General features: G+C 43.7%; 1 protein-coding gene across 2 annotated transcripts; it reads right to left on the reverse strand.

The window, feature by feature from the left end:
• Positions 1 to 2,183: 2,183 nt before the first annotated feature.
• sema3ab (sema domain, immunoglobulin domain (Ig), short basic domain, secreted, (semaphorin) 3Ab) lies at positions 2,184 to 23,765 on the reverse strand. Of its 2 annotated transcripts, XM_084017189.1 has the most exons (17): positions 23,035 to 23,765; positions 15,665 to 15,825; positions 15,212 to 15,274; positions 12,664 to 12,783; positions 11,680 to 11,770; positions 10,797 to 10,916; positions 10,096 to 10,238; positions 8,548 to 8,662; positions 8,382 to 8,451; positions 8,151 to 8,295; positions 7,848 to 8,067; positions 7,643 to 7,734; positions 7,517 to 7,558; positions 6,820 to 6,977; positions 5,613 to 5,680; positions 4,960 to 5,105; positions 2,184 to 4,830 (listed from the first exon to the last, which is right to left on the reverse strand). In XM_084017189.1, the coding sequence occupies exons 1-17, from the start codon at positions 23,150 to 23,152 to the stop codon at positions 4,303 to 4,305; spliced, it is 2,400 nt and encodes a 799-aa protein (XP_083873315.1). In that variant the 5' UTR covers positions 23,153 to 23,765; the 3' UTR covers positions 2,184 to 4,302. The 2 variants fall into 2 exon arrangements, with proteins under 2 accessions (XP_083873315.1, XP_083873314.1); XM_084017188.1 differs by having other exon boundaries at positions 7,517 to 7,734.
• Positions 23,766 to 27,709: the final 3,944 nt, after the last annotated feature.

Here is a 27,709-nt window from a genome sequence, read left to right on the forward strand (position 1 = left end):
TGTCAGGGGGTCATATCTTTAGTTGAGTAAATGTCAGATGTTGTCTCTGAGAAGGGCTCCACTGGGGCTTGGAGGGAGATGCACCTCTCCTTACAGCTTCCAGCTGTGTGGCACGTCCTCCTCAAGGAAACCATGGCTACAATATGAGGAGGATCCATGTCTGTGGTTTGCATCATGAATGCAAACAGGAACAAATGTGTGGATGTGCATGCTAAAAACCTGGTGCAGAATCCCCCGCTTTTGGAATTTTCAATCCGTCTTCCAGATAGACCAACATGCTGTCTCTCGAGGTGCACACCAGCTGGAACGCACCATTGCATGCGTGTACATGACTCCAGCAGAACCCTACTGGGCCTAGTGAAGCATCAACCACCCAGCGTTGTCACTAGTGTAAAAGAAATGACCCTAGCTCCGCTCCATTTCTCTTTCCCCATGCCCTCCTGATAGGAGGAATCCACCGATGCCTCTTCCTCACGGGGGCAGTAAAGGATGCAGTGGCAGTAAAAGATAATGAGGGTCTGTGGAAAAGAGTCCAATGCACTGTGTGTGTGTGTGTGTGTGTGTGTGTCTTCATGCAAACATGTGATCTCACATCACTCAGCTGCCTGCCAGATGACTCCTAATCCACACCTTTATTGTTAATTCTCCTTGCCGGGACAGGATTCACATGATGAATCAGACAAGTACTTCACAATTACTTTACCCTCTGCAAACAAACAGTCCCCCAAGTACTGGAGCAGGCTTCGTGCAATAAACACAGCAGCAAGAATGTTATTAACTGCTCCCTCGTCTCCGCATTGTTGCTCTGGTGTCACTGGTGTCAGTTTTTCCACAGAGCGAGTGGTCCTTTGTGTGAGTGTCAGGGCGGTCCTTCTCTCTCATCCGTGGCCTTGGCTTAGCGTCAAGGGGGGGAGTTTATTTTTTTCATCAGGCAGAGTGAGATATATCTGAACGGTATCGAACGAGTTCCTTCAGCCACCGGAGGGCAGTCATGCTCTGTGCTACAGGCATGCCACAGCACAATCCTGTCAAGGCCTTTGTGTATGGAGGCGGATGGTGAAAAGCTCTGAAAAAGCTTGTTTTATCGATGATGACATGATCAAAGTGTGTATTCTATGCTGCGATTTTGCATTGATATGTGTCTATCTATTTCTGCTCGAGCATTTTCTGAATTGATAATCTATAAGGCATAATAATAAAGTCATAATCGAATGTAATGTCCTTAAATGTTATAATATGGTTATTACACAATCTTGAGCAATTTCAGACCGCCATTAAGAACAGGGTCACGGAGGGCGTATGTGTGTTCTCTCTGCTGACGCTATCAACACGAGAACCTTTCAATAATGTTCCCTTTGAAGCGTCTGAGGAAGTCAAGACTGAAACCTATGTGCTCCCACAGCAGCAGTTGAATGGACTACACAGGTCAGGGTCAAAGCCCAGGTGAGACATATGCAGGCCGACCCTTGACCTCGGATCAAAGGTGACCAAGTGTGTCAACAGAAGCTCTATTGTGATAAAAAACAAGTCCGTGGTGTTTTTTACTGTAGCTCCAGGACTATATCAGGATCTATAGCTTTATGCGTGTTTTACAAAAAGTTGTAGAAATCCAATGTTTCCATGTAGGCATTTATATGTACTTTTTCATTATGACCACCAGAGGGCAGTAGTAAAACACATTTCACTGTGTTGCAGTGTCTTTATAAATTAGATCTTAAGTCACTGACACTGAAAGTTTAAGTTGTAAAGTATCTTTAACTACCTGTTATTATACAAATACAACAGCTGTATGTTCCAGTGAGAGACCAGGAGACCTCACACGTTATTCACATCGCATGGTCTTTCTAACTTTCTTTATCTCTTTGCTCTTTTTACTGTTCAACACATTATAATATAAGTAGCACATGAGCTTATTCTAGTCTTAACCACTTGTTTTGCCATATATTATGGTATCATATATGGTATTATTATCTGTCAATTATTCTAAAATAATTAATAAGCACATTCTCTGATGTTAGTATACTTATATTTACTTATACAACTTCATGAAAGTTTTTTTTGTCACATTCATATGGCAATGTAATCTAATCTGATCATCTACGCTACAGGAAACTTTTCTTTTCACTCACCGCCATGATAGAAGCAGGCGAGAACGCATTCAAAATGGATTTAATGAAACCAACGCTTCATGAAGAGACATTTATTAGATCAGTAGAATACATCACCACCACCACCACCACCACCACCATCATCATCATCATGCCAAAAGCAGCAGCAGCAGCAGCAGCAGCACCTCATTTCCTCACTGTCACCGTATGTCGGATGATGTGAGGCACCCTATATTTGCTCGTGATAACGATGATCTTATCGTATGCCGATCTCTACTGAAGGAGTTGAACTTGTCTCGTCTTTCCTAAAGTCCTTTCTCAGCGGTGGCTCCAGCTGGTTCTCATCTTCCTCCGTTCAGGCTTCCAAAGGCAGATGAGGTTCGCAAACACAAGCTCATCTTACATACTGATGTGTTGCAATGCTCGACCCACATTGTTGTTCAATATTGATTCTTTTATATGTTGTTAACGGCTCCGTGGATGTTAAAATCCACACAGAGATCCTGTTTAGAGTTGTTTATATCTTTTTATTATTATGAATACCTACCTCAGGAATGATCAATTATACAGTTAAGAGTCCTAACAGAATGTACATCTTTGAAATAGTTAATATTGTGTAGCCTACTGCATGAGCAAACAACAGAATAACAACACCAGACTAGTATACCATCGCTATAGCAAAACAGGAACACTACAATAGTATTGACATGCACTAGTACACAGTGTCATACTTGTTAAACATACAGTAGACCATAGTATTTATATTTACATAATGTTCACAGCTACATTCCAGGTTTGTGTTGTTGTGTGTGCATCTCATAATCGATTGTTCTGATCAGAAAAGTTGTTTATGTCACATGCAGTTCCAATGGAGTCGTTGCGCTGCCTGTGAAGAATATGAGAAATGAATGTGGAATAAAAAAAAATACAGTATGGATACTGGATTATTGCTCAGTGCCTTTTTGATATGTAATGCATGAAATATTGACCAACATTGATAAATAAAGTCTTATTACAGTATTTTTTTTAGCGATAATACAGTTATTTTTTAGAGATTGGTCCTGTAAATCAGATGAATCAAACCGAGGAGAAAAAAGAAGCCTGCACATCGAAAAATATGTTCACAATGTACATAACTGGATATCAATAAATACACAGATAGTGGAAACAAAGTGTGTACAAATCAAACCAAAGTGGAAGAACTCTTCTTGCACTGAGATGATGCAACTGACAGACATCCCTATGAAGTGAGAGTCAAATTAATGACACTGAAAGGAATCTGATGATTAAAAGAACAAAACGAAACTGACTTTGTTCGGGAAGCTTATGTAGGGCGTAGACACACAGACTAGTACAAAATCTCTCTGTTCACAACTGCTTTTGAAAGACTTTTGCTTAAATAAAACTCTATCCGTGGGGGAAATCAACATAAAGCAACAAAGACTGCAAGCCATTCCCTTTAGTATTGAGGAGACGTCATAGAATACAGTATTTACACATCTCAGCTACATTGTTGTGTTTGTTGACAAACGGTGACCGTCGCTCCTAGTCCCTTGCAGTGCTTGGGCATTTTTCTTCTATACCATCTATAATACCACAAAATGACCAAATATCCCAAATTGTGCTTTCCGCTTTCCTTATCTTGTGCTTGTAATTCCATTGCAAGTCCATCTTTTAATACAATCACACCTCCTCTCATATTTCTGAAGTAAAACAAAAAGAAAAAAAGAAAAAAAAATGATCAGGTATTTTTAGGTACTTAGTTTCACACGGATAAAGACACCTAACTCGCATGCCATGAGACAATGCCACGGACATCTCAAACGCGGAATCAGTCCCGTCTGTCGGGTTGGTATGTGACTCCACTTCTTGTGCTGGCTGACTCTGTTTGTCTGCAGTGTTCAGGCCACAGAGGCCAGCTGAGATAATATGCTTGAATGGTCTGGCGTGATACAAAACATCCCGTTTCCTGCAGTCCTCTGTACTGTCGTACAGTAAACACGGCTGCCCACGCACAGGACACACACCAGCCGGCACATCGGGATAGTGTCACCTTTTTTTTCCGGTTTAACCTTTCTATCCAGTCTTTGTGGAAGATGTCTGGATCTCAGTATGGAGGAGAAAAGTGGGTACAGGTTAATCGGGTTACAGAATAAGGGTGTGGTCTCGGGCGCTAAAAGTCAAGGGTTCGAGGTCAGACACTGCGGGGGGCCCTCTCCAGTTCATGGGTCCTGCGGTTGCGTCCCTTCTGCCTCTCCTGCAGGTGTTTCCACTTGGCTGCCAGCCCTTGGGCGTGCACGTGAGCGCGAGGGTTCACAGCCTTCTGCTGCTGCTGCTGGTGCATTTGTACCTGCTGCACCAGGTGAGCTTTCTGCCTCCTGTGCTTTCTCTCCCTTTTCCACACCTGCTCGCAAAACTCGTCCACGCTGTTGAGAGTCGGGTGGTTGACCAAGGACAGGAAGTCTCTGTACCACAGCTTCTGATTGGGAGACACTTGAGGCGGGGAAAGATCCTGGACGGGGTTGGCGGGCGCGGCCGCTTGGTCCCGGTGGAGCAGATCCTCCAGGCGCTCTGTGTCGATGACCTCTAAGGTCACCTTCAGGACCGTCTGCATGAAGCCGTGCTCCACCGCCTGGCACAGGTAGATCCCAGAATCCTTCTTGTTCAGCGTGCGGATCAGCAGGCCCTGGTCTGTGCGGATGAAACGTTCTTCTGACTTGACCTGGAGAGTGAAAGCGTTGTTGGCATTATTTATTATTCATTTCACTTGTAACAACTATGGTGTTCAACGTTAATACACATATGATTTTTCTTTATTATCTAAAAAGTAATAATGAAAATATATTCCAACCTCTTGTTTGCGGTCATCAGTGGAGTGCTGATACTGCCAATAGGTGAGGGCTCTCTGGGACTTGGGACTGCATTCAAGGAAAGTGCTGCTGTTCTCCACACCATACACAGTTTTATCCAGGAGGGTTGTCTGCCCACTTAGTTCATCTAGAGGAAAGTCAGAATATATTAATCACCCAAGCTTTCAGTTACATTTTCTTCCCAAAAAGGTGTACGATCACAGTACATCAGACTCGAGTGTAAGCCCTGCTTTAGGACTCTGCTAGCTACTCTGTTCGTTTTAGAGGAATACCACTAACAGGGCAGTGGAGTGGAGGGCTTGGCGACAAGGAGGAGGCGTGGAGGAATCCTGGCCATGTTAATTAGAAGCTTCACATGGACCGACTCTAATCTTCACACCACCAGAGACACATTAAACACACACATTCTACTGGCTTCTCCACTGTTTTGATCGCTTCAGAAAAGGCCAGCTTTGGGACCAATTTTATGTTTAAGGAAGAAAAAAAAATCCTTAAAAACAAAAGCTCTTCTTAATATATCATTTGGAAATCCCAAAAAACATACATGTTATTAAGCAGAGTAATAATATTGGTACCAAAACAACATTGTCATGATACCATAGTTGTAAAATACGTTTTCTTTTCAATGATGTACCATTGTGTTGCAGGTCTGAGCACTGTGTGAGTGGGTCTCCATTCCTGATATCCTGCCTCCTTGTTCTCCTGTAGGAACACAAATATAAACACCTTCATGAGTCAGCAGACACAGCGGCCTCTTTGTTTGTGTGTGAGAGAGAATGTGCAGGCAGTTTGTGTGTCGGTGTGTGTTTGAACGTGGTTTCGATGTGCAGCAATAGCGGAGGCCAACACAAATAAATAAACTAACGGCGGGCGGCCCATAGCATCGTAGAAAGGCTTTAATTATAGGGTGTGCGTGGCGTTGGAATTCAAACCTACTCAATCATTTTGGGCCTGTCATCTCTCCGGGGTTTACAGATGCAAAAGAGACGGAGTTTCAAGTCGAGCGTGAAACGTAAACCCCTAGGATAAGAAACTATGGAGACAACATCGCAAACTTGAAAACTCTCTCGTCTGCGCGTTGTTTTTAACCCAGCGTCGGTAATTGGAGATGAAGAGCTCGCTCTCGATGTCTTACGTCTCGAACGTGGGACTCTGGAGTCCAACTAACAGCGAGAACAGGATACCGTGCAGCCTCGCGTTCAAATCAATAAGTCCCATGGAGCTACGAGTGGGAGGCTGCACACGGAACGCAAGTACACCCTCACACCGGCGGATCAGTCCACTTCGACATCGACACTACCACCGAACCTCAACCACTGACTTCACCCCCGGTTCACCCAGACAGCCTGCAGACATCACTGACATTGTGGGTCTCTCTTTTACGGTAAACACATGAGGTAGGTTATATTTCTGGCTCTCTGGTAGAAACACGACCCTCTTACCTTGAGGGGGTTTTGGCAAATATACAAAGCCTGCACTATAAGCGTGCCCTAGCTCCAGCGCTGCATGTGTCCTCAATCACGACAAGAAAAGCCTTCTATACAACTAGCTTTTTAGTCGATATCTTAAACAAACGCAATTCTTAAATAAGCATGTAATGTCGTACGTGTTTAAATCTAAAGCAGGTTCGACTTCACCTCTCTGTTCTCTTCATATGAAACACTCATCCTAACTGTAGTTGCTGTGTGTTACTCAGAAGTATCATATTGCATTTGCGGCAAATATATATATATAAAAAAAGCACGTCAGTGTTTTGGAAAGCTTGTGTAAAAGGTGGCAGCTTGTAAAAGGCGATGGCAGGGTGGCGACATGACATGAATGTGGAAGAATGTGGTCGGTACCTCTTGGCCATGGGGAAGTATCTGGAGCACTCGGTGCCATCCCACGCACAGTAAGGGTCCCTCGCTAGGCAGCACTCAGCACAAGCCTTCCCATAAACCTCACACCGATGCAAAGGCATCTGGGACACCCCGATGTCTGAGCCCAGGTACAGTTGTTGCTGTGAGGTTAATAAGGAGAGAAATACTTTACATATCCAGTATTTGCTGTCTCGGGTTTTACATCTGGATGAGTGGTGAGCCTTGAGACATACGCCTTTGCTTCTGTGTGTCGGGGAGGTGAAACTACAAGCCAGGAATGTGGACGGACCATTTTACGACAGGTGCTCGGCACCCTCCTACCTGTCTATTAGCTGTCTCTTTTTTGCCTCCCCCTGACAAATTCAGTTGATGAGCTAACTGTTGTCGAATTGGCCAACAATTGAGATCTTTGTGTGATATGTCTCATCAAATGTTCTAAACAAGCACCTCTTTGTTCTGTAGTTCAACAGAGGGGCAAGGCGTGTCACCTGGGAGGAAAAGCTCTCACTCTCTATTCTGTAAGAGTTAGGCTTGTAATACATGAGAAGCACTTTTTTTTGTTTTTTTGTATCTGCTGTCCTGGAGGCTTATCTCCAGCCTACACATTTATGGCAGTGCTTTGTTCTGCTACACATGTTGCTAGTTTCACTTTACATGCAACAAGAATGACAATTAATACCTGTTTTGTTGAAAGCTCCATCGCCGTAATCGCCGTCGGCTCCTGTAACAAACAACACAAAAACATTGACTCTTTGCTGATTCTACAGCCGTCCTCTAACCTGGAAGTGAAAAGAAAATAACTCACTCTGAAGACAGTCATTTCTTCCAGTAGGACTTCCTCCAGGTCGTGCCACGAGCCTCTGGGGATGGATACCACTTTCAGTATTGTCCCCATGTCTAGTGCACAGAGGAAGCACACATTTCCTTGATTTAATATCTGTCTTTGATGCAAAGAAATCAGTAACATATCACCATAATACAGTATGATATGATATAACATCAGTGCATACCTGTGCCTATGAACATGACGTCATACTGGCCGTCCTCTGCTTCCACTTTGTCCACCACTATCTGGGTGAACTGGTAGTCCACATCGGTTTTGACTATGATCGGTCGATTGTTAATGGGGTAGACGGGGTTGAACATGGCTGGGTGGCTCCTGGCAAAGGTGACGACTTCATCAGGAAGATCCTTGGTTGTATCGAAGCCTCCGAACGTCTTGCTTGGGCACTGTTGAGAAAAATAAAGCCGGTTGCTGTAACGGTCACACCGACAAAGGAGGATTAACTGTCAAGCTCGGTTCGTCCACTCACCGTGCCGGGCCGTGGATAGGGGACTCTACCCTGGAAGGGCACCCACTGATAGTTGGGCCCGTCTCTATGTGCGTAGGGACCCAGGAACACTCTCCTGATGTCCGTCATGCTGTACATGCACACGGCTGAACCTTTGAAGATGTTGCTGATGGGCAGAAGGAATGAGTTGGTTAAGGAAAGGCCAGGATCTCGTTGAAAACACCAGAACGGCTTCCATGTCAGCCACAGTACCTGGACGTGGTAAACAAGGCGTAGATGATCGGGCTCTTAGGATCCTTTGTGCTCATGAGAAAAACGTCCTCTGAAAGCCAAAAGAGAGGGAACTGACCATGACGGATGTATTCCCAGCGGAACCATGTGAGAAACACGTGTTAAAGGTGCAGGAGCAATCACTCACGTAGTTCATCAAAGTGTGTGTCGATTCCATTACTGCCGGGCACGGAGCAGATAAGTCGTGCCTTCAAGAAGGTGGTCCACTTGTTGACCAGGCTCCTGTGACCGCCGAGGTCGTTCTGTTGGCCAGATCACATGTACAAACTCAGCAGGGAAATCAATGCATGTAGAACTTACAGAGCAGACAAATATATCATATTTTTTGTATTTATATGCAGGTTTATATCTAAAAAAACAGCATTGGCTGTATAGTGTTGATGGAGGACATGCACTGCCTAATTTCATACTCTCATACTGCTGAGCTGAGAATATATGGCTCATTACCCTCCGGTTAAATGAGGTGTGGCATTCCCTTGCTGGTTGGATATAGGGCAAGAGAACTGCCTCCCCTATGCAATTGATGATGTAATTTTCCTCTCTTATGCCTTTGAGAACATACTATATAGACACATATTCATATCATACAACAGATGCGGTAAAAATGTAAGAAAACCCTTCAAAGTGGTTATAAATAAAACGTAGGGACTTCCAGATTAGAAGTCATATACGCTATAGCCTCTGTTACAAAGTGACAGTAGATATTGACCGATTCTTTCCACTAAATAGATTTAAAACGAGGGACCTGATGACTGAATAAAACAAACTTTTCATTGATGGCAATCATATATCTGCACAGGATGTGTTTTCTCTTAATTAAATTAACAAGCCCCCCGTCAATCAATCAAACATCCACTTTAAAATGCCATTATGGATGATTTTAAGTTGCTGTGAAGAAAGAAGACCGTCTCTAAAATATGTCCCAGTACACAACCAATAAAAAGCCTGCCTCCCAGTAGAGTGCTTGTTTCCCAGACAGAGTCACAAAGTGCTGGCTCATGAAAACATCCCACTCGGTGTTGATTTATGACAGTAAAATAGAATGTGTCCAAATATGCATAGGCCCAAATTAACACCACATCTCGTATAATAGACGACTTGTCTCCCGTCGAGCGTCGCAGATTCCTGACATAATGGGTAATCAGAGATTGCGACGGAGGCACGATACGCAGCTAAATGGGAGCTCGAGGCTCGACATTACTCGCTGATCTGCAGTCTGCCCGTTGGATTCCTGCTTAATGAATAAGAAGAGGATTTTGGAACGTGAAAGCTGATGCGAGGCCAGTGATTTAACGCAACCGTCCGCCAGAGCTCGAGGGTGTAGCAGAACCCCAATCAGTGCCAAACGCCTGGCATTAGGATAACAGTGGTGCCATTGACAGCGTGTTTGCCTCTCAGGTTCTGGTGACATTTAACATTTCTCTCAGGTTTCTGTCTTCGGGGGGGCCTGACAACAAAGCCCACTCTTCTCCAGGCTAAAAATAATCACAGATAACAGTCCCTGAAACCGGCCATTATAAAAGCCACTCAGACACCCGTCAAGTGTTTTCCCAGATACAGAAGCTGCTTCGCATTATGTCGGTGCGAGGGTGTGTGCGTCTTTGTCTCTCCCTCCTTTTGTGTGAGGGCCAGCTTGTGCGAGAGCGAGTGGCTGTGTGTTCGTGTTCATGCGTACTTTGCAGAGCTGCCCGATGCGAGCGTGCGTGGCCTTCCCGGCGTGCTCGCCGTCCATGGCGTTCTCCTTGAAGAGCAGGTAGATTTTGTCGTCTTCCGGGTTGTCACTCTCCGGGATCAGATGAACGCCCACAAACCTGGGGTCTGCAAGTGCAGATAAAGGAAAAAGAGGTAAGTGGTAATTAAGTGTTTTATTATCACGTTACATTTTCAGGAAAAATAAGTTAAAGTGCTTCAAAAGCTTGTCGTATTAAATATCAAGCAGGCAGGGAAGCAAACACAGGTGCAATAAGGACAGCAAATGATCGGTATGCCTTCATTTTAAGAGACACGCTTAAGGGATTTACCCTGTTGTAGAGCCCCGATAAGTAATAACTTAAGTTTTTATTGAGTTCTAAACTCTACCGGCAGCCAATGGAGAGAAGCCAACGCGTGAGTAATGTGCTCGTTGTGCTTTTTCTGTGTTGGAAGACATGCTGCGATATGTTGAGCTGTGCAGAAAAGCTACAGCTTCGTGACTGAAATAATAAAAAAATATGTTTTTAAAACACAAAAGCATGGATTCATTTCTCAGTCCTTTTAAAAAATTAAGAATATGACTCTAATTAAGACTCTCATAGACTGAAGACGAGGCATCCCTTTGAGGTTGAGGCCATCATGTCTGGCAGTAACGTACTAATCTATTGGCCTCTTCTCTCTCACCATTCAGCCACCGAGAGTCATGTTGCTCCGTCCTGATTGGGTGATGCTTTCCGAGGGTGCGAAAGATAGCAAAGTCCCTGCCCATGAAGTCAGCCGATGTCCCGGCATACAGTTCTCCATCTGGAAGCAACAGGAGTGACGCGTGTTAGTCCAGTAAACCTCCCGATGAGAACACAGAGGTGATTTCTCTCCAGTGATGCAGGTGTAAATGTCAGCAGTGCAGGTGGACACGGCGTCCTGAGACAGTGATGGACGGGATGAACATCAGGAGTGTGAAATTGACATTAACACAGTGGGCAGGCTGGGATGGGAGGGTGAAAGGATGGAGGGACACATGAGGAGGGACGGGGCAGAGGTGTAAGACAGGGGGGAGTACATAATAATGCTGGCGAGAGAGGAGAGAGAAAGGGGAGAGGAGATGATGGGCGATGGGCTGGAAAATGGCCATCTGCTAGGTTAAACGCTGTGATATAACTCAACGTGACTGGCAATAATTGGGGGTAAAGAGGGACGACCTGCTCACATAATCCTGCTTTATTTGCCAAAGAAAAATAAATGGGGATTCGGTGCAAAGAAAACTCATATAATGTGTCTTCTGCCACACACGCCCAACACTTAACGGACGCGTATTCAGATTGAAATAGAGTTTGCAGTCGTGCCAATGAGGGGTTCCCAGAGTGTAAACACAAACTACAGAGCGGGTCGTCTCGTAATGAATGACAGAGACGCTCTGTTCTGTTATCCGCGCTTTATTTTACGCCCTATATATCTGCTGAAATGAAAGAGCAAGGGCGGAGGGTGTTTTCAGGACTCCCACGCTTTTATGTGACCGTGCTGAAACACACGGGAGAACAGCGCAGTGCAGCCGGTCTCTTAAACTCACCAATTAGCATGGAGGCAGTGAGTAACTTGGGATCGTACGGACTCTTCCCACGGCCATTTTCCACGAGAGGCTCCAGTTTGAACACGCTGTCCTGGACGTGGAGAGAGAGAAAGTTACTACCAGGGTTCAGGTTATTTTCAGGCTTTATGGGGGGGGAGTTGCTTCAGTAGGAGTGGGAAAACCAATGTTGCAGTGACATCCAAGCTGCTGGGAAAACACTGTTGTATTGTACGACAATGAGCATTGTTCCAACCAACAGAATAAAAAAAAAGTATTCCAATGGTTGCCGAATGTTTTATAGTGAAAAACATGAGAGCAAAATATTTTGGTTTAAAATAAATTCCCCAATATGCAGTTATTTTGCTTGAAGTGGTTTGTTTATAAAGCAGCTAAATACACATTATGTGACATTTCCATACAAACTGGTTTTAAAAACAAAAGGATAAATCTGAGGAAATGTGTGAGACTTCACGTTTCCACTATTATATATAACAGGAAAGGACTGTGAATGAAACAATATATCCCACTCTATGACTCAGTGACCTCGACACTAGGAATCCCTCCAGATGAATGACATGTACAATTCTGGGTTATAAGCTTTACACAGTAGATGGCTTTTCTTACAGATGTGTGCTGCCTCTAATTGTCTGCAAATAGCCTATAATGAATAGGAAATGCACTGACTCAGTGATATTTACAGGAGAACAGAGCAATTTCCCTCACTCATACTGTAATGACATTACACACACACACACACACACACACACAGAGTGACGAACTGGAAATCCTGCAGACTATGAAGCCCTGTATATAATTTTCCACCCTATTTTGCTGGAATAAACCATTCTTTTAAGTACTTAGCAAATCATCAGAGATTACAACTTGAAATACTTCATCTTTATGAAGCTCGGTATAACATTTATCTTAATGCTTGCATGACTTCTTGTGTGTGACAGCAAGAGGAGGCAGTAAAGAAAGAGGTACCTCTGGTTTCTTGCCCACCTCCAGGTAGGAACACACGGGGTGGAAGGCTCCTGTCCCGCACACATAGAGATGGGTCTGGTTGAACGGCTGCAACACCTTAATGAAATTTGAGCACTCCCTCTGATGGACCAAAAAAAAAAAAAAAGGGAACGGATTAAGCAGGACAGCTAATTAACCTTTAACATTAAACCATGTTTTTCTTGCCACGGTTGTGGTACAAGCTTGTTGTGGTAGCAATTGTCATGTGGTTCAGTGGAAAAGCGGTGAAACGACTACATAGATAAACAGGTCAGACCTCACTAAGAGCGCAGAAAATCCAATACTTAAATAGAGAAATCTCTAATGATAACAGAGAGCAAAGCCTACTGTAATCTACTGTAATTCCCCAGAGAATGGCCTCGACAAACTGTGCTGAACAACAATTCTGAAAACAATATTATGGCCACACTAAGCTTTATGCATGACTCGGCATGACTTTCCCCCCCACTTCATCTACATACAGCACAACAAGCATACACACAAACACACACTTCAGAGCACGTGAACTTTGTGATTTCCCATGGAATGATTGTGAAATCCACACAAGAGGGAATTAGACTGAATAACATTAGAGATAGACGATAAAAGTCAGCCACACTAATCCTATTGTATACCAATCCCTGTGACGCAGGACCAAGTCGTGTTCTTGATTCGGCATCGCTCTGGGCTGTTATGTCTTTGTTTTATGATCATTGTAGGCATATTTATCACTGGCTTCTGTATTGTATGCATTGTTCCGTCGCCATGCGGCGTACTTCCTCGTGCTCTGGCAGCATGTGGTCGAGCAGACCTGACCTCAAACTGCAAATCAAACTGAATTTGTCATCAGATATTCAAAAAGGAACAAAAGAGAGCCACGTAAGTAAGTAATGCACGACTACGTTTTAGGTTTTAAGCCATCAGAAAATAACAGCCTCGTGAGCTTTTGTTGTCCTTGCTCTCTGTGTGTGTGGTTATGAGTAAACATCAATGTTAGAAGCAGTCACACTCTGTAAGTCTCTGCATGATCTCTTTGCTCTGTGATACCTGGCCTCCCTCTGAATATTCAACATGATAATGACTTAAAGAGGTGTCCAACATGTTGTACATCACATTAGTTGGTTTGTAAGAAATTACGCTTACACTTTGATTTCAGATTTTGTTGCAGAAGTAAAGGCAAAAATTGAACCTAAATGGGAAGCAGGGAGCACAGAATATCAATATTGAACCTAAAAAGATTTTTTTTTTTCCTCCCCTTTGACTGTTTGCTCAAGTATTTGTTTCGTTTTCACGCTGGCATTGCCTTGCACATTTGATTGGCTATGCAATGGCTGCAGCCGACTTTTTTTTTCCCTCGTGGGTGTACGGCAACACCTTTCACACACATCCATCTCTTTCGTTCCTCTCTGCTTTATAGCGTTTTGCTTTCAGTCCATCAACAGACTCGCTCTCCGTCTCTCTCCAGCTCCCTTTAATTCGACTCTATAACAGAAAAGACCACCCCTCAGGGCACCGTATTCATCCACGCCACAATGTTTACAGAAAACACACAAAAGGACTTCGTGGTGCTTCAAATCCGCCATACAGAAGGTCGGCCAATGCCCAGGCAGCGAAAACCGAGGCACAAACAGCATCGCCGTGATTTTTTGAATCGCCCGAGGCTCTTTTGAAAACAGGATTCATACCACAGCTTGAACGGCACTGAGACAATCTCTCAGCTTGTTTACACAGAGGTTCACCAAACCACGCAACATACTCTAAAACTGGACCCGGCCGCAAACGGCGCGATGTGAGGCTCGGCTTATCATGCAAGGGTTGAGTGAGGTAAAGCGTATGAAATAAGGCCTGGATCTTAATGCCGCAGTAAGACTTTTTTTATTGTTTCAGATCATTGAGCCTCTAGCTTAATCAAATTATTATGAGATTCTTAACCTAAACATATAAATGCACTGTACAGCTTTGGAAATCCCAGACGATTAAGTGTGTGTTTTTGCTCTCAGATATACCACTGTAGGGCACAGGATAGGAATAATGCTTTTTGATGATGTAGCTCAGGGAAAGGTTTAACTTTATTAGTTAAACGGACCGAGCTTGAAAACTCCTAATAGGTCCAGGTCTGGCACAAAGCACAGCAATTTCCCAGGCTTCACTCTATTAAATGGAGTGCCCAGAGGCTTGATAAGTGATTAAGGTCAAACGATGGTCTCAGTCTTATAGCTTTGAGATTATAACCAGACCGATGGTGTGCTACAGTAGGCGTTGACTTGTCCATGTGACAGATTGACGTAAACAAACTGAAAGACAAAGAAAAACAATGTCATATTGTTTATGATTAAAATGCATACACTGTATATGGAGCACACATTCCATGTAATCCCAACGTGATCTGCAAAATGAGGTTTGACTTTGAGAGCCGCAGAGTTTACCTCCATAGCACAAAAGAACAAAGACTTTTTCAAAAAACATCTGTGGGAGTGGAGGGGGCAAATCGCTGACACCCGCTTCCAGGATGGATGGTTTTAGCTCTTACCGAGAGATCTTTTCCTGCCCACTTGCATTCGTCTCTCCTGGTGGGAGAAGCCGGCCAAGGGATCTGCAACATAAAACCAGTTTCCCGTGCATTGTTAGAGTGAGAATCGGCACACCTTCCAGAATCGATTGACACAGAGTGAGTCGATACAGCTGAGGCATGTGGGTTGAAGGGGTCACAATGCGATTTGTTATCCACTTTGTTTCAGTTTACTCCATTATTCATCCAGGTGTGCAGAGAGCAGCTAACATGCCTGGCACAGCGTGTGATCGTGTGCGACAGCTCCGGTCTGAAATATTCACGAGGCTATTTTCTGTGGAAACAGAAGAGAAAAAGTCCCGAGATACCTGAGCCCCGCCCTAACCGGCACTCTGGGTGGTGATGCACATCAGGACAGATGTGAAGTCTGTCAAAAACGCAAACATGATAAATGGGTGAGGCCGCCAGACAGACCTGTGCATATTCTCTGCTGATATTGATGAGGTTGAAGGAGAAGATGTGGTCCTTGGCTCCCACCACCAGTCTTCCTTTCTCCTCGTCCAATAGGAAGGTGTGGTACGCTGAACTGTTGGCCAGGCCCTCGAACGTCACGAGGTTGTTCGATTCCAGCATGTCTGCGGAGACAAATGGGAGAGATCAGCATAATGATAATCACTTTTTTCTGAAAATCACAATCACTGTGGGCAGCATGAAAGGAAGAAAAACCACGAGTTCTGTATTTATTTCAGTTATTTTATTACATTTCCACGGGTGTCTGAAAGACACAGCCTTCTGGTTTTTAGAAAGCTTTCAACATTTCCAACCACTTAGAAATCCTGTGACCACAGGTTCACCTCTCCATTCACTCGTCCGCCTGCTCAGTCATAATGTTCCACACACACAGTTCACTGCTCTGCTGTGACCGTACACTGAATAAGTAAAAAAAAACATTAGCTTTTTTGTCCCTAATAGAATGATTTTATTTCTTATGTTGTTGCTTCCTTTTTTGGCTAGACATTGTACAGCCAGAGATGGTGAATAACCACTGCCAAGCCCAATTGGACTGGGCAGGTACTGCCAGCACCGGGAGCCAATCATCAAACTGCCGGCCTGGGGAAGTGACCTTGACCACAGCGGCCAAGCAGAACTTTTGTAAGCTCACAGTGGAAAACCGGGCAGGGATATGTCATGTCATATATCTCATAGTACAAAGCTGCAGTATTTCCTCAAAACCACATTCGGCTATCTGAACACTACGGGCTGCAGCTCACGTTTTGCAGTGTAATGCGACGCTCTGCCAAGTCTGGCAACGGAGCGACATTTGCTTTCACAGCAGAACACCAAACTTGTCACGGACAGACATCGAGGCTCTCATTGCCGTAACGACCTCTAAAAGGTGGCGTTATGGCTACGGCATGGTGACACCTTTTGTAACACACGCACACACACACACACACACACACACACACACACACACACACACACACACACACACACACACACACACACACACACACACACAGATCCATCCTCTGTCCTTCTCACATTGTGTTCTCACCCACAAAGTCTAACCACACTATGACGCCCTCCCATTGACCACCCACACAAAAGGGTGGAGAGTTATGAGCAGAACTGGTTCCATTGGTGCTCTCTCTCTCTCTCTCTCTCTCTCTCTCTCTCTCTCTCTCTCTCTCTCTCTCTCTCTCTCTCTCGGGGAGTAAATAACAAATACGTTCATGAATGTTTCAGCAGGGAGAATGCCCCCTCTCTGAAGTGTGTCAGAACCCGAGAGAGTGAGAACACACAAGCTGGCGTAAAAAAGAAGAGAAAACTGGAGGAGAGGGGGCATCACACGACTTTGAGTCATATCATGAACTTTCTCATTTTAATAACAATTGTGTTCAACGAAAACTTTGGCAGCTGGAATTTCAGAAAGTTTAAAAATCTAGATGTGCGTTTTATAAACATCTTATCCGACTGGAGGCCACCTATATATTTATACACGATAGTAACTAAGAAGCTCAATAAGAATAATAATACAGGTTGTAGTCAGGAAAACAACAGCAGTATTTGACATTTCATACATAAAGACATTCTGTTATATTCTAAATGAATATCAAATCATTACTTTTATTATTAGTTTTATAATGTAGTCCAGTTGGTTTAAATAAGGGCTTTTGGAGATTTGAGTTAAGGGTATACCTTCAGTATGCTGGCAATAATGGACATTTAGATTTAAGTGTAAAATAATAAAAGTGATGATATGAGAAACAAGCTGGATTTGTCAAATACGTTAAAAGTTGAAGAAACAGCTGTGGGAGACAAAGAACAAACAGAGAACCTCTGTGCTCCAGTTACAAACATCCGCGTCTTCATGGAACATTTTGGCTCTGGTAGTGAAACACAAACATTTTGATCACTTCTGTACGAGATGGGAATATACAATGGGTTGATTTTGGGTGGTTATTATCATTGTTGTGGTGATTTACAGATTTCCTATCCGAAGTATAAACTAATGGTGCTGTGCGAGTCAGCCAGTGAAGCTGACATCTAAACCTGATTTAATAATTCCACGAGGATTTAAAAGTATTCTTGGAGTCATAAAACACCGATCTAGTCTGTAGCCGCTACGATTATAATAAGTCTCGTTTCAAAACTGAAAGACGGTTAAGACGTGCAGTAGCACTGCCAAAGCCAAAGCAGTTTCATCCATGAATGCATTACACAATTTAAATTATGATCCGGTAAATGCTTCCAGACATTTACAGTATCAACTTGTATCTCGTACGTGTATTTATGCGTCTGTAAATCGCAGACAAAGTTTATGTAGATAACTCTATTTGAATTTAATTGGGGTGGGGGGATTTTCTATTACTGCGGGATAATTGGGTTTGCATAAAAACACAGCCAAAGTCTTAAGAATGGAAAGAAGCTCAAGGTCATAAAAGTTGCAGTAAAAAGTATTGCTTAGTCCGACCCAAAGCTGCGTCCCAGATTTACGCTCCTCCGTATCCGTGGTGATCGATCATTAGTGTAAACTGACAGCACAATAAGGCTGGCCTGCTACCTCCGACCCGCTTTCACCTGCGCCAGTGTTGTTGTGTGGGAGAGAAAGGCTGAAGACAGGGAGGAGACATCATCCACAATAGATTCACCAGAGAGCGGATTCTTATTGCTGTACGCACTGTAGCAAATACTTTCCTAGTGTCAGAAGTCCAAGCAAGGTAATTAAACACACACAAATACACACCCACAATAATCTGTTTGGCCTCTGTGAATTATGTAAAATCTATTAATCAAACGAAAAATGATACACTTGTTTTCTACACGGCAAGGTGTCACAGAGGGCTGAAGGGAAACTACACAGACGTGATGACTGCACTTCACTTCTCCTCAAACCACATCCTTGTGTGAGAGAATGGAGAGCAGCATCGCCACATCCACCCACCACACACACACACACACACACACACACACACACACTTCTCTGGTTTGTGAAAATTGTCTATGGGAGAAGTGTCCATGGCAACAGACCATTCAACAGAGACTACTGCTAAGTTATTACATGCTATCCATCCAGAGACAGATACTCTGTGGGTATTGTGAGTGGATCTGTGTGTTTATGGAGCATGCTCCGATGTGTGGTATCGGGAAAGAGACAGGATGTTTCCAAGCCACGCCAGAGGCACTAGCCTATACAAGCCTGAACTGGTGTGCCCTCTGGTTAAATATACAGTGGGCTGACACCCTGCATGAATAAAGCAACTCTTGTTTGTTTGTGTTCATACCATTTATCCCGCAGCTTCAAACCATTTTTTCCGTTTTTACCGCAAATTGGTTTTGGTACACGGAAAGCTCTGTGACAAGGTTTTTTTTTTTTACAATTAGTCTGTAATGTTGTGCTCCATTGAGCAGGCTTGACTGTACTAAAAGAGATATAGACAAACAAACAGACATAAAGACAGATGGATGGGAAAATGTGTGGCCCGTAACAGGTGTCAGCTGCTGCCTTGCCATATTTTACAAATTTTCTCGTTTGCCCCGTAGCTGTTGAGGTAGGGCTGTCAAGAATCCTGCTGTTTATTGCCTACTTTCACGTTTACATTCTTTTCCACTCTCCCCTATTTATTTAAAAAAAAACGTATTTTATCCATTACCCCTCCCCTTTCTTTCTAATTCACTCCCCCCCTCCTGTCTCACTATATTCTGTTACAACAAATCTGTGCGTGAAGGACGGACAGAGCCAGAGAGCGAGAGGGGAAAAATGGGAAGTGAGCTAGAAAGGGAGAGAGAGATAAGGGAGCAGATGGAATGGATGCAAAGAATCAACAGTCCCATGTGAGAATGATAAAAATAAACTCTTTTACCCTACATTCTCTCCATCTTCCCCTCTCTTCCTCGACTGGAGGGCACAGGGAGTGTTATCTAAGTGCTTCCTTAGAAAAAGCAGAGACACGTCTTGACAATAACCCACGTTTGGCCGCACTGTGTACGGGAACGCTGATGCCTGGCCCCTGCAGCCCACGCTGACGTCCATCATTCACATGAATGTATGGCTGCACACCGACAAAAACGCGACGTATCGCTGCGTCGGTTCATGCAGTCATTGATTTATCCACGCCTGGGAGGGAAACGCCGCTAAGCTTCATCAGTCAAGTCATTTGTTGAGCGTCAAGCAGGGCAAACACCTTTTCAATCCCAACTCATCACGTTTTGGCGGTGTGCAAATTTTGAGGTTGAAGGTGACGGCTGTTGTTATGAATGGAAGATATTTTTGCATTTTTCAAGCTGACATTTTTTGCGTTACATATGCAGGGCTTGGTAATGACTGTATCGCCAATTATTTAAGTTATTTTTCATGCATTTCCCACATTGTAAATAGTATCGATATATTGGAAAATGTCCTCGTTGATATTGCTAATGCCTGTATTTCAGCCGATAGCCATGGGCACTGGAGTTTATGTAACCAGACGTGTCTTATGCTGCAGCTGGTGGAGATGATGACTAAGTCAAATGACTACAAAGATTCCTCATAGAGCCCCTGAAGAAGAAAAAAAGTAGACAAAAACAGAACACTTCCTCACAAATCCTTAACAGGCCTCCAGTGGGAAGGGGGACAGATTATTATATTCCCAAGAAAATCTCCAACCATCCAGGTCTGTGAGTGTAGGGGACACCTTCCCATGCCTGTTTCTGGGCCATTCAGAGTTTACACTGTACACACCCCGAGAAACCCAACTCCGCTCCGAAAAATTCTTAACGTGCTTATGGATTAAAGGTCTTTAAAGAGAACTTCCCCGTTCCCCAACTATGAAGTCTATTCGCACCATGATGAAAACAGGAATAACACAAAAGCAAAAACGGCTGAGTGTTTGACACCTAAGAGGTTTGTGAACAGTGGAACTAAGTAGTTAGTGCTGTAGTTGGCTCTTTTCCTGCTGGGGATTCAAGAGTTAGAATTCTGTTGTAATGCTGTGAACGTGTGTGTGTGTGCGTGTGTGTGTGCGTGTGTGTGTGTGTGTGTGTGTGTGCGTGTGTTTGTGTGTGTGTGTGTGTGTGTGTGCAAGTCGTTGGCTCTGATCACGAAAGGGGTGGACAGGTCGAAGAGAAGGAGAAGAGAAGGAGTACTTTTGGCAGTACACACATCCTATAAAACTAACCCCCCCCCCCCATCTTCTCTTCCCCGGACAGCAAACAACATGGGCTCTACTTCTTGTGGCCCATAAACTTACAAAGCCATATGGATCTGTGTTTACTCCTAGAAGATTCACTTAGCCCTGGGGGGTGTGATCAATCGCACATCAATTCATGTGAAATGACTGGACACACTGTGAGTCCACAGCCTGCCGCTATCTCATCCTCCTCACCCAGTTACTCTAGTTGTTGATACAGTTGGACCGTCGCTGGTGTTTAGGTAGCCATGGGGTTCCATTGTAATCTTTCCCCCTACTCCACTGCCCTTCTGCCCCTCAACTCTTGCTTTTCAAAGATGTGATGGAACTCCTGGGGTTCTGCAGGGATTGTGTGTGCGTGTGTGAGTTGGTATGTATATTTCAGAGAGGTTTGCATGTGTTCATATGGGGCTCATACTGTGGGGGAGCAGGCTGCTGCTCGGATTCACACTTTGGAGATAAACACTCTCCCGTTGCGTTCATAAGAGTTAAGTCTTCGGTAGAGTTAAAAAAAAAAAATGTGTACAGACGGATGCCTTCACCCCTTTGCACACATGGATTTCCCCAGTATTCCCAGTGACCTGTAGGGGTCAGAGTTCCTTCACCCTCACAGTCCCATGTGTCCCAGATGAGACGTTCCTTCTCCGGCTGTCTGAGCAGGTACTGTTCTGTAATTCACCCCAGTGGATCATATGATTTTCCTCCTCTCCATGAGTAAATCTGAGTCTCCTTCACCTGCCTCAGGGGTAATAAATTATTTATATAACGATATAAATGATTCATAATGAAATAATCCCATGTCACTTGCCTAATGGGATTGACAAGGGATAATGTTTGATGAAATCCTACATTTTATGAATAACATTTCCAACGCGTTCCAGGCATGAAAACGATACCCGCTGCTATCCTCTGGCTAGAACACCTCAGCACGATATGGAGCCAAATATGGTCGCCTCCAGCCATAACGTGAATGAGGTCTAATAGAAATATATAACCAAGCTTGCCAGGCTGCTACCTGAAGGCCTGATTTCTAACAGAGATATCACTGCATGGGCGTGTTTCACCAAACTGGCAGCATGTTGTTTTAAATGACTGATAGCTCACAGGTATCATTAGCTAACTACAGATGGCTATGTATTTGTGTGTGCATGCACTGTGTGTGTGTGTGCATGTATTTGTGTGTGCACGTACGTGTGTGTGTGTGTGTGTGTGTGTGTGTGCGTGCGTATGCTCGTGTGTATAATTATGGATCTCCCAGTGCTCAGCGAAAAATATTTCTCTTTGGGAAAGCCATCTGCTGAAACAGACCTACACCATTCATCCTGAGTATAATTACCATGCAGGAAAAAATGACAAGGGAAAGAAAAGGGAGAGAGGGATAAATGATGCTCAATTGCCAGGGAGTCTAATTCTGTCACCACTTATCAATGCAAAACTGATGTGAACATGTTGATCAAAACAGGGACAGAGAGCCATGAAGAGAGAGTCACAGAGGAAGATGTCTGTAATAAACAATTTAGTTGTATCATACGTCATATTAGGCAATTAAGTTATTTTCCTAAATGCCACTTAAACAGTTATTTTCTTGGCATAATGATATATACATAGTGAATTATTCTCATTATTTCAGATTAATTATTCCCAGCTGATTCATTTACTGAACTGCGTAAGTCCTATTTTTATAACACTGCCATGAGGTTTCCATGAGAACAACACATTACAGGTTTTTTTTTCCAGCAAAACTAAAATGTAATGGAATATGTTACGTCAAATTATAGGGGATGATGATCTAGCATATCAAATGGGTTTCATGTTAATAAAAAAAATTGATTGACTTAAGTCATAAAAAATGATATGCATTATTCCGTCTGAAAAGCCACAAAACAAAAAAAAATCTGCTTGTTTAAAATCAATTTACTTTCCTGCTATTTATACAGATAATCAGAGAGCAAGTATATCTCTGCCTCACAGGGGTATGAGGATTTCTAGGATTTCACAGTTACTACAACTTATATGGACACGCTTTTCTAGTCACTTTATGGGAACACCACATGTGGTTTATATCCACGCAATCAAGAGCCAAAGGAGCTCTAATTTAGAGGAAATAGTTCCGGAGGGGAAACATTGAGAGATTTACCATTCATGACAGTGCACACATGCATTGGAACTCACCTTTATAGGAGAGGTTTAGCCGGGGGACGTTGTTCTTGCTCTGCTGGGCTCTGCTGCCCTCCGTCCCGAACAGAACCACCCCACACAGCAGCATAATGCTGCCCCAGAGAGAGCCCATGGTCCTGGGGCAATAGGGGCCAGAGGGGTCCTTAAATACACACCTCCAGTGCAGTCAGTCTCTGATCTGGTGTAATAGAAAAAACAATGTTCCTGTTGTCCAGCGATTAAGAATAAATGCTAGTGGGTCAGTCCAGACTGGTTCTCAGCAGGTCTCGTCCCCTGCCAAAATCAAAAAAGCCTTTCCTGTTCCAGGGGTCAAAAGCCAAAATTAGAGTCCAACTCCAGAGGAGGCAGAACCTGCGAAGCAGAGTTGGGGTTACGGATCAATGTCACTGCGAGTGAGCCTCCCGCACCAGCAAGTCCAAGGTAAACTTAACCAAACCAAGCGCAAAGAAGAGATCTTCACCATACTAAACGCGAGGAAGAGTGAGACGGGCTGGGAACAACTGCCATGGTGGTCTGTGCTGGTGTCTAACCAGCATGCAGCGCTGTCTGAACAGCCATCCACGTTGTCGCTAATTCTCTACCTTTAGCTAAAGACAGAAAAACAGGTCCAGTTTGTTTCAGCTGTTAATCCAGTCTGCTTGGTAAGCACAATCTGCACTGAGTCCCTCTCTCTCTCTCTGTCTCTCACTCACTCTCTCTCTCTCCCGTTCACTCTGTTTTTCAAGCTCCCTCTCTCTCTCCACTTAACACTGCTCTGGACTAGTTCAGCCCCACTCGGCGAAGCTCTGCCCTGTCCCCACAGCATAAGGCACACAGTGCAACTGAGAACAGCTGAGGCAGACAGCATAGTCGGAGAGAGAGAGAGAGAGAGAGAGAGAGAGAGAGAGAGAGAGAGAGAGAGAGAGAGAGAGAGAGAGAGAGAGAGAAGAAGAAGAAGAAATGGATAGAGTGTGCCAGTGGGAAAGCATGAGAGAAAGGAAAACAGTGAAAGAAGTTGGAGAGGAAAGGTGAGAGCAAGGCAGGAGGTTAGAAAGAGCATGAAAACAGGAAAAAACTGCAGAACAATCTGAGGAACTCATTCTTAGTAAACATTTTAGGTTTAGTTGGCCAGTATTGATGACACTGAACTATAGAACACAATGTTTTATATTCATTCATTTTAACAAAGCAAACACACAGACTTCTAGTCTCCACAAGATGGACAGTACACTGATTCTGTATCAAGTAAACCATTATATTCTTCACCACATATGATTTTCTGTGTTCAAATTTAACTTATATAAATATTTTTCTTTGCCTCCGAGTTTCCGTCTGTTCTCACACGTCCACATTTCACAATGCATTTCAACAGTTTTATGTATTATGCAGGTATTATGATGAGCTGTTTTTTTTTTTATCAATTGAATCCCCTTGTCCTTTTTCTTTCACTGTTCCTTGATTAGTTCCTTTTTGTTTCTCTTGCATAATACTGCAACATATCCACTTAATGATGATTTATTACCCAACTATAACAAACTAAATTATACATAATTCATAATTGTGCTGAAATGCATTACGCTCTTAATCGATTCAAAGGTGTCAGAGTGTTGTGTGATTAAAAGTCAGATACTTTGATTTACTCGTATTTACTGTACCAAGAAAGAAGAAGAGGGATTCCATTAAAAAAAAGTACATACATTTTTTTTTTTTTGCTGGGTGAAAAAGCCAGACAGTAAGACTCTACAAACTGCATGCTATTTAACTGGCTCCTTCACAAAATCATCAGCCATCTACATTGCCTGCGTCTGATGGATTCGTGGTAAAAGTGCAGCTACGTCATGTCATACGTATGGAACTATCTGCACAACAGACAAATACACCGTGTCATCTGTCTGGTGATGGCGCCACTTAAGTTTCAACAATCACACGGGGGCGAACACACAAGTTTTCTTTCAAGCTTAACAGTCGGTTCTATGGGTTAAAGTGGAACAAATCTCATACCGTGAAAAAACAAGAACAGTTCTAGTACTGAGCAAAGAACGTCATACCCAGGATGAGATAGCACGGCTACAGTTTACCAAATAACAGCATAGACATGAAGTGTAAAAACTCCGACATCTCTATTAAGAACAATACATACGTTTGCTGAGATATTAAACTGCTCTTGGTGAAAAACCATGTGTCCAACAAAAGAATCCACATTTTACATATACAGCATTTAAAATAAAGACATCACAAAACTAGATTAAGAGTCTTAAATAGTCACTTAAGCATAAAGGCAGATTGATTGGGGGCATTTATTGGCTCCTCCATCATAGTCTGAAGGGGACTTCCTTGTCTTTTCTCTTAAAGCATCCCAAATGAGACGTCAATCTCACTCCAAACAGCACACCCTCAGTGAGCTGATTCCTTCTCGTGGTGAATGATAATGACTTCAGTGGCAATGGGGTGGTTAAGACCTCTAACAGGCTGTATCCATCTGGATAAAGAGCCATCAGACAGTGGGAGGAGAGCTGAACTAATCCTGTAGTGAGTGGACGGGCCTCACGGTTATGCTAATGCGAGCTGGCGCTCGGACGTTCCAGGGAGTGGAGGAACAAGTGTCACGCCACAGTCTCCGCTTCCCAAACACGCCGGATTAGGGGCTGGAAAGGACAAATCCGTTTCTTTGCTTGTGGGATTGGCGGTGTTGACGTACCCCGTTCATTATTCCAAGGATCATGTAACATAATCTGCCATAACTCAGGCCAGACGGAGAGCGATTGTTGGAGGGGAATTATGAGTGAATGGGTCCTTGAGAATGATATTCCACACGTCTACTGGCCACGCCACCGTGCATGTTGATAGCTGCACGTTGTCATGCACTTGATGTTCAAGTGGATAACAGCTAAGTTCTCAGTTGAAGCACTGTTACGTTTGATTCTGTTGGATTCTTCTTTAAAAACATGAATATACAGGCTTCAAAGTGTGCAGTGATCCTCCTGGCCCCTTCCTCAAAGAGAAAAAAAATGATTGTGGTGAGAATGTCCCAGTTCCTGACATAGCGGAGGTATTCAGAGCTTCCAGCTCAAGTGTTCCCCACTTCTCCACTGAACCCCATTGAACCCTCTCAATTCACATCGTAATATAACTCATCCATTCTTCCCTAACTTTCCTCTAATCTGGCCTTGTTGTGATTGTTTTTGAACTGTCACATTTCTATTGTATTTGGTGTATATGGAGAACACTGGGGCGGAAAGTTGACAAAATATGAAAAGAAATACACATTTTCATATATGAAATACTTGCACAGCCAAAATCTACATGAATTAACCGTCAACATCTCTAAATGGCCTGGAAAAAAGTTTCTGTCTGTGTTTTCTTGCAGATTAAATATTTTCTCCGGCTTTTACGGTCTTGTAAAATTGTTGAATAGTATCTTTACTTTGCCTCTTTCCTCTCAGCCTAGCTATGGTTAAAAAAAAAAACTCTCTGCTGCTCAAATAAAAGAGAAGGACACATCCTTGACTATATGTGTGGGTTTTTACAGAGCCCAAAGGGAGTTGTGTGTTTGAAGGAGAATGCCCCTCTCTGAAGCACCAATTCAGCACCATGGCCTAAACTCTTCTATTCACTAAAGACAGAGATCCCAAAGAAAGACCATCTCAGAGTTCATCAGCTCCTATGAACAAGTGCAGTAAACTTGTTGAGAGTTGTGGTGTGTTTGGAAGTGGGGCTGATCAGGCCTGTGGAGTAGAAATGGCAATGGATCTGTCAATACTCATTGAAAGCTTGAGTCCCCCCCCATCAGACAATACTCTCCCCCACCACGCCTAGAGCCCATACAAGTACACCCCCAACCCCTCAGATCTCCACACACAAGCTGCTTTCCTCTTCCGCCTCTCTCTGAGCATCACCTCCCCCCACTGCACAGCTACATACATCAACCCCCATCTGCTACCTATACCCTGCAAAAAAACTCTTTCCATCACTTTCTCCCTTCAACCTACTCCCCACACGCCTGAGAAAATAATCCCCCAAATGAGAGAGATTTGACTCGGCAAAATTAACCACGAGCCCAAAAGACAAGCAAATTAACCACATTGACCACATTGGCCGCCCACGTACCCGTTACAATACCAGCCTGCATTGTTCGACCCTGCATCCACCCACCCAGCTATGCTTAAGATGAACTTCACAACAAGGCAGCGTTGAGTGATTGGAACAGGCAGCATGTGTGGGAAAGCAAGAGGATGTGGATGTATAAAAACAATTAAGAGTAATATTACAGGTTCAATCTGCAATATGTAATCTGCTTTCAGTACCTCTGAGAGGAACACGTTAAATTAGGAGAATTTAAATACCATTGTATGACATTTCATTGTTATGCCCCTGATGTAATGAGATACACGAAGCAGGTTGCATCATTGCCATGGATATTGGGTTGTTGCTTATGACTGGACTGATGTATTAGCAATGTGATTATTATTGGCATACATGTAAAACATGCAGGCGTTTCTTGACCCTTGGGAGCTACCAGGATCCTCATCAACTTACCCCAGAGGCATCTGAGATACGATAAGAAAAACACATCATGTCCGACCCACCGCTGAACACTTACGGTACGATTTAGAGCCGGGACAGAATAAAATCACATTTGAGCGTATCTGTCAATGCTATCATCAAAACAAAAACTCTTTTCCACTCCAGC

Source organism: Eutrigla gurnardus (assembly GCF_963514095.1).
Source record: "Eutrigla gurnardus genome assembly, chromosome: 9".
In the NCBI taxonomy this organism is placed as follows: domain Eukaryota; kingdom Metazoa; phylum Chordata; class Actinopteri; order Perciformes; family Triglidae; genus Eutrigla; species Eutrigla gurnardus.

Excerpts from the sequence above, each read along its gene's own strand:
- sema3ab (XM_084017188.1), bottom strand. The coding sequence starts at position 23,152 with ATGGGCTCTCTCTGGGGCAGCATTATGCTGCTGTGTGGGGTGGTTCTG. Across the intron at positions 7,735-7,847 it reads CGTCATGTTCATAGGCACAG|ACATGGGGACAATACTGAAA; the intron begins GTATGCACTGAT and ends TCTGTGCACTAG. Across the intron at positions 6,978-7,516 it reads TGGAGCTTTCAACAAAACAG|CAACAACTGTACCTGGGCTC; the intron begins GTATTAATTGTC and ends TTAACCTCACAG.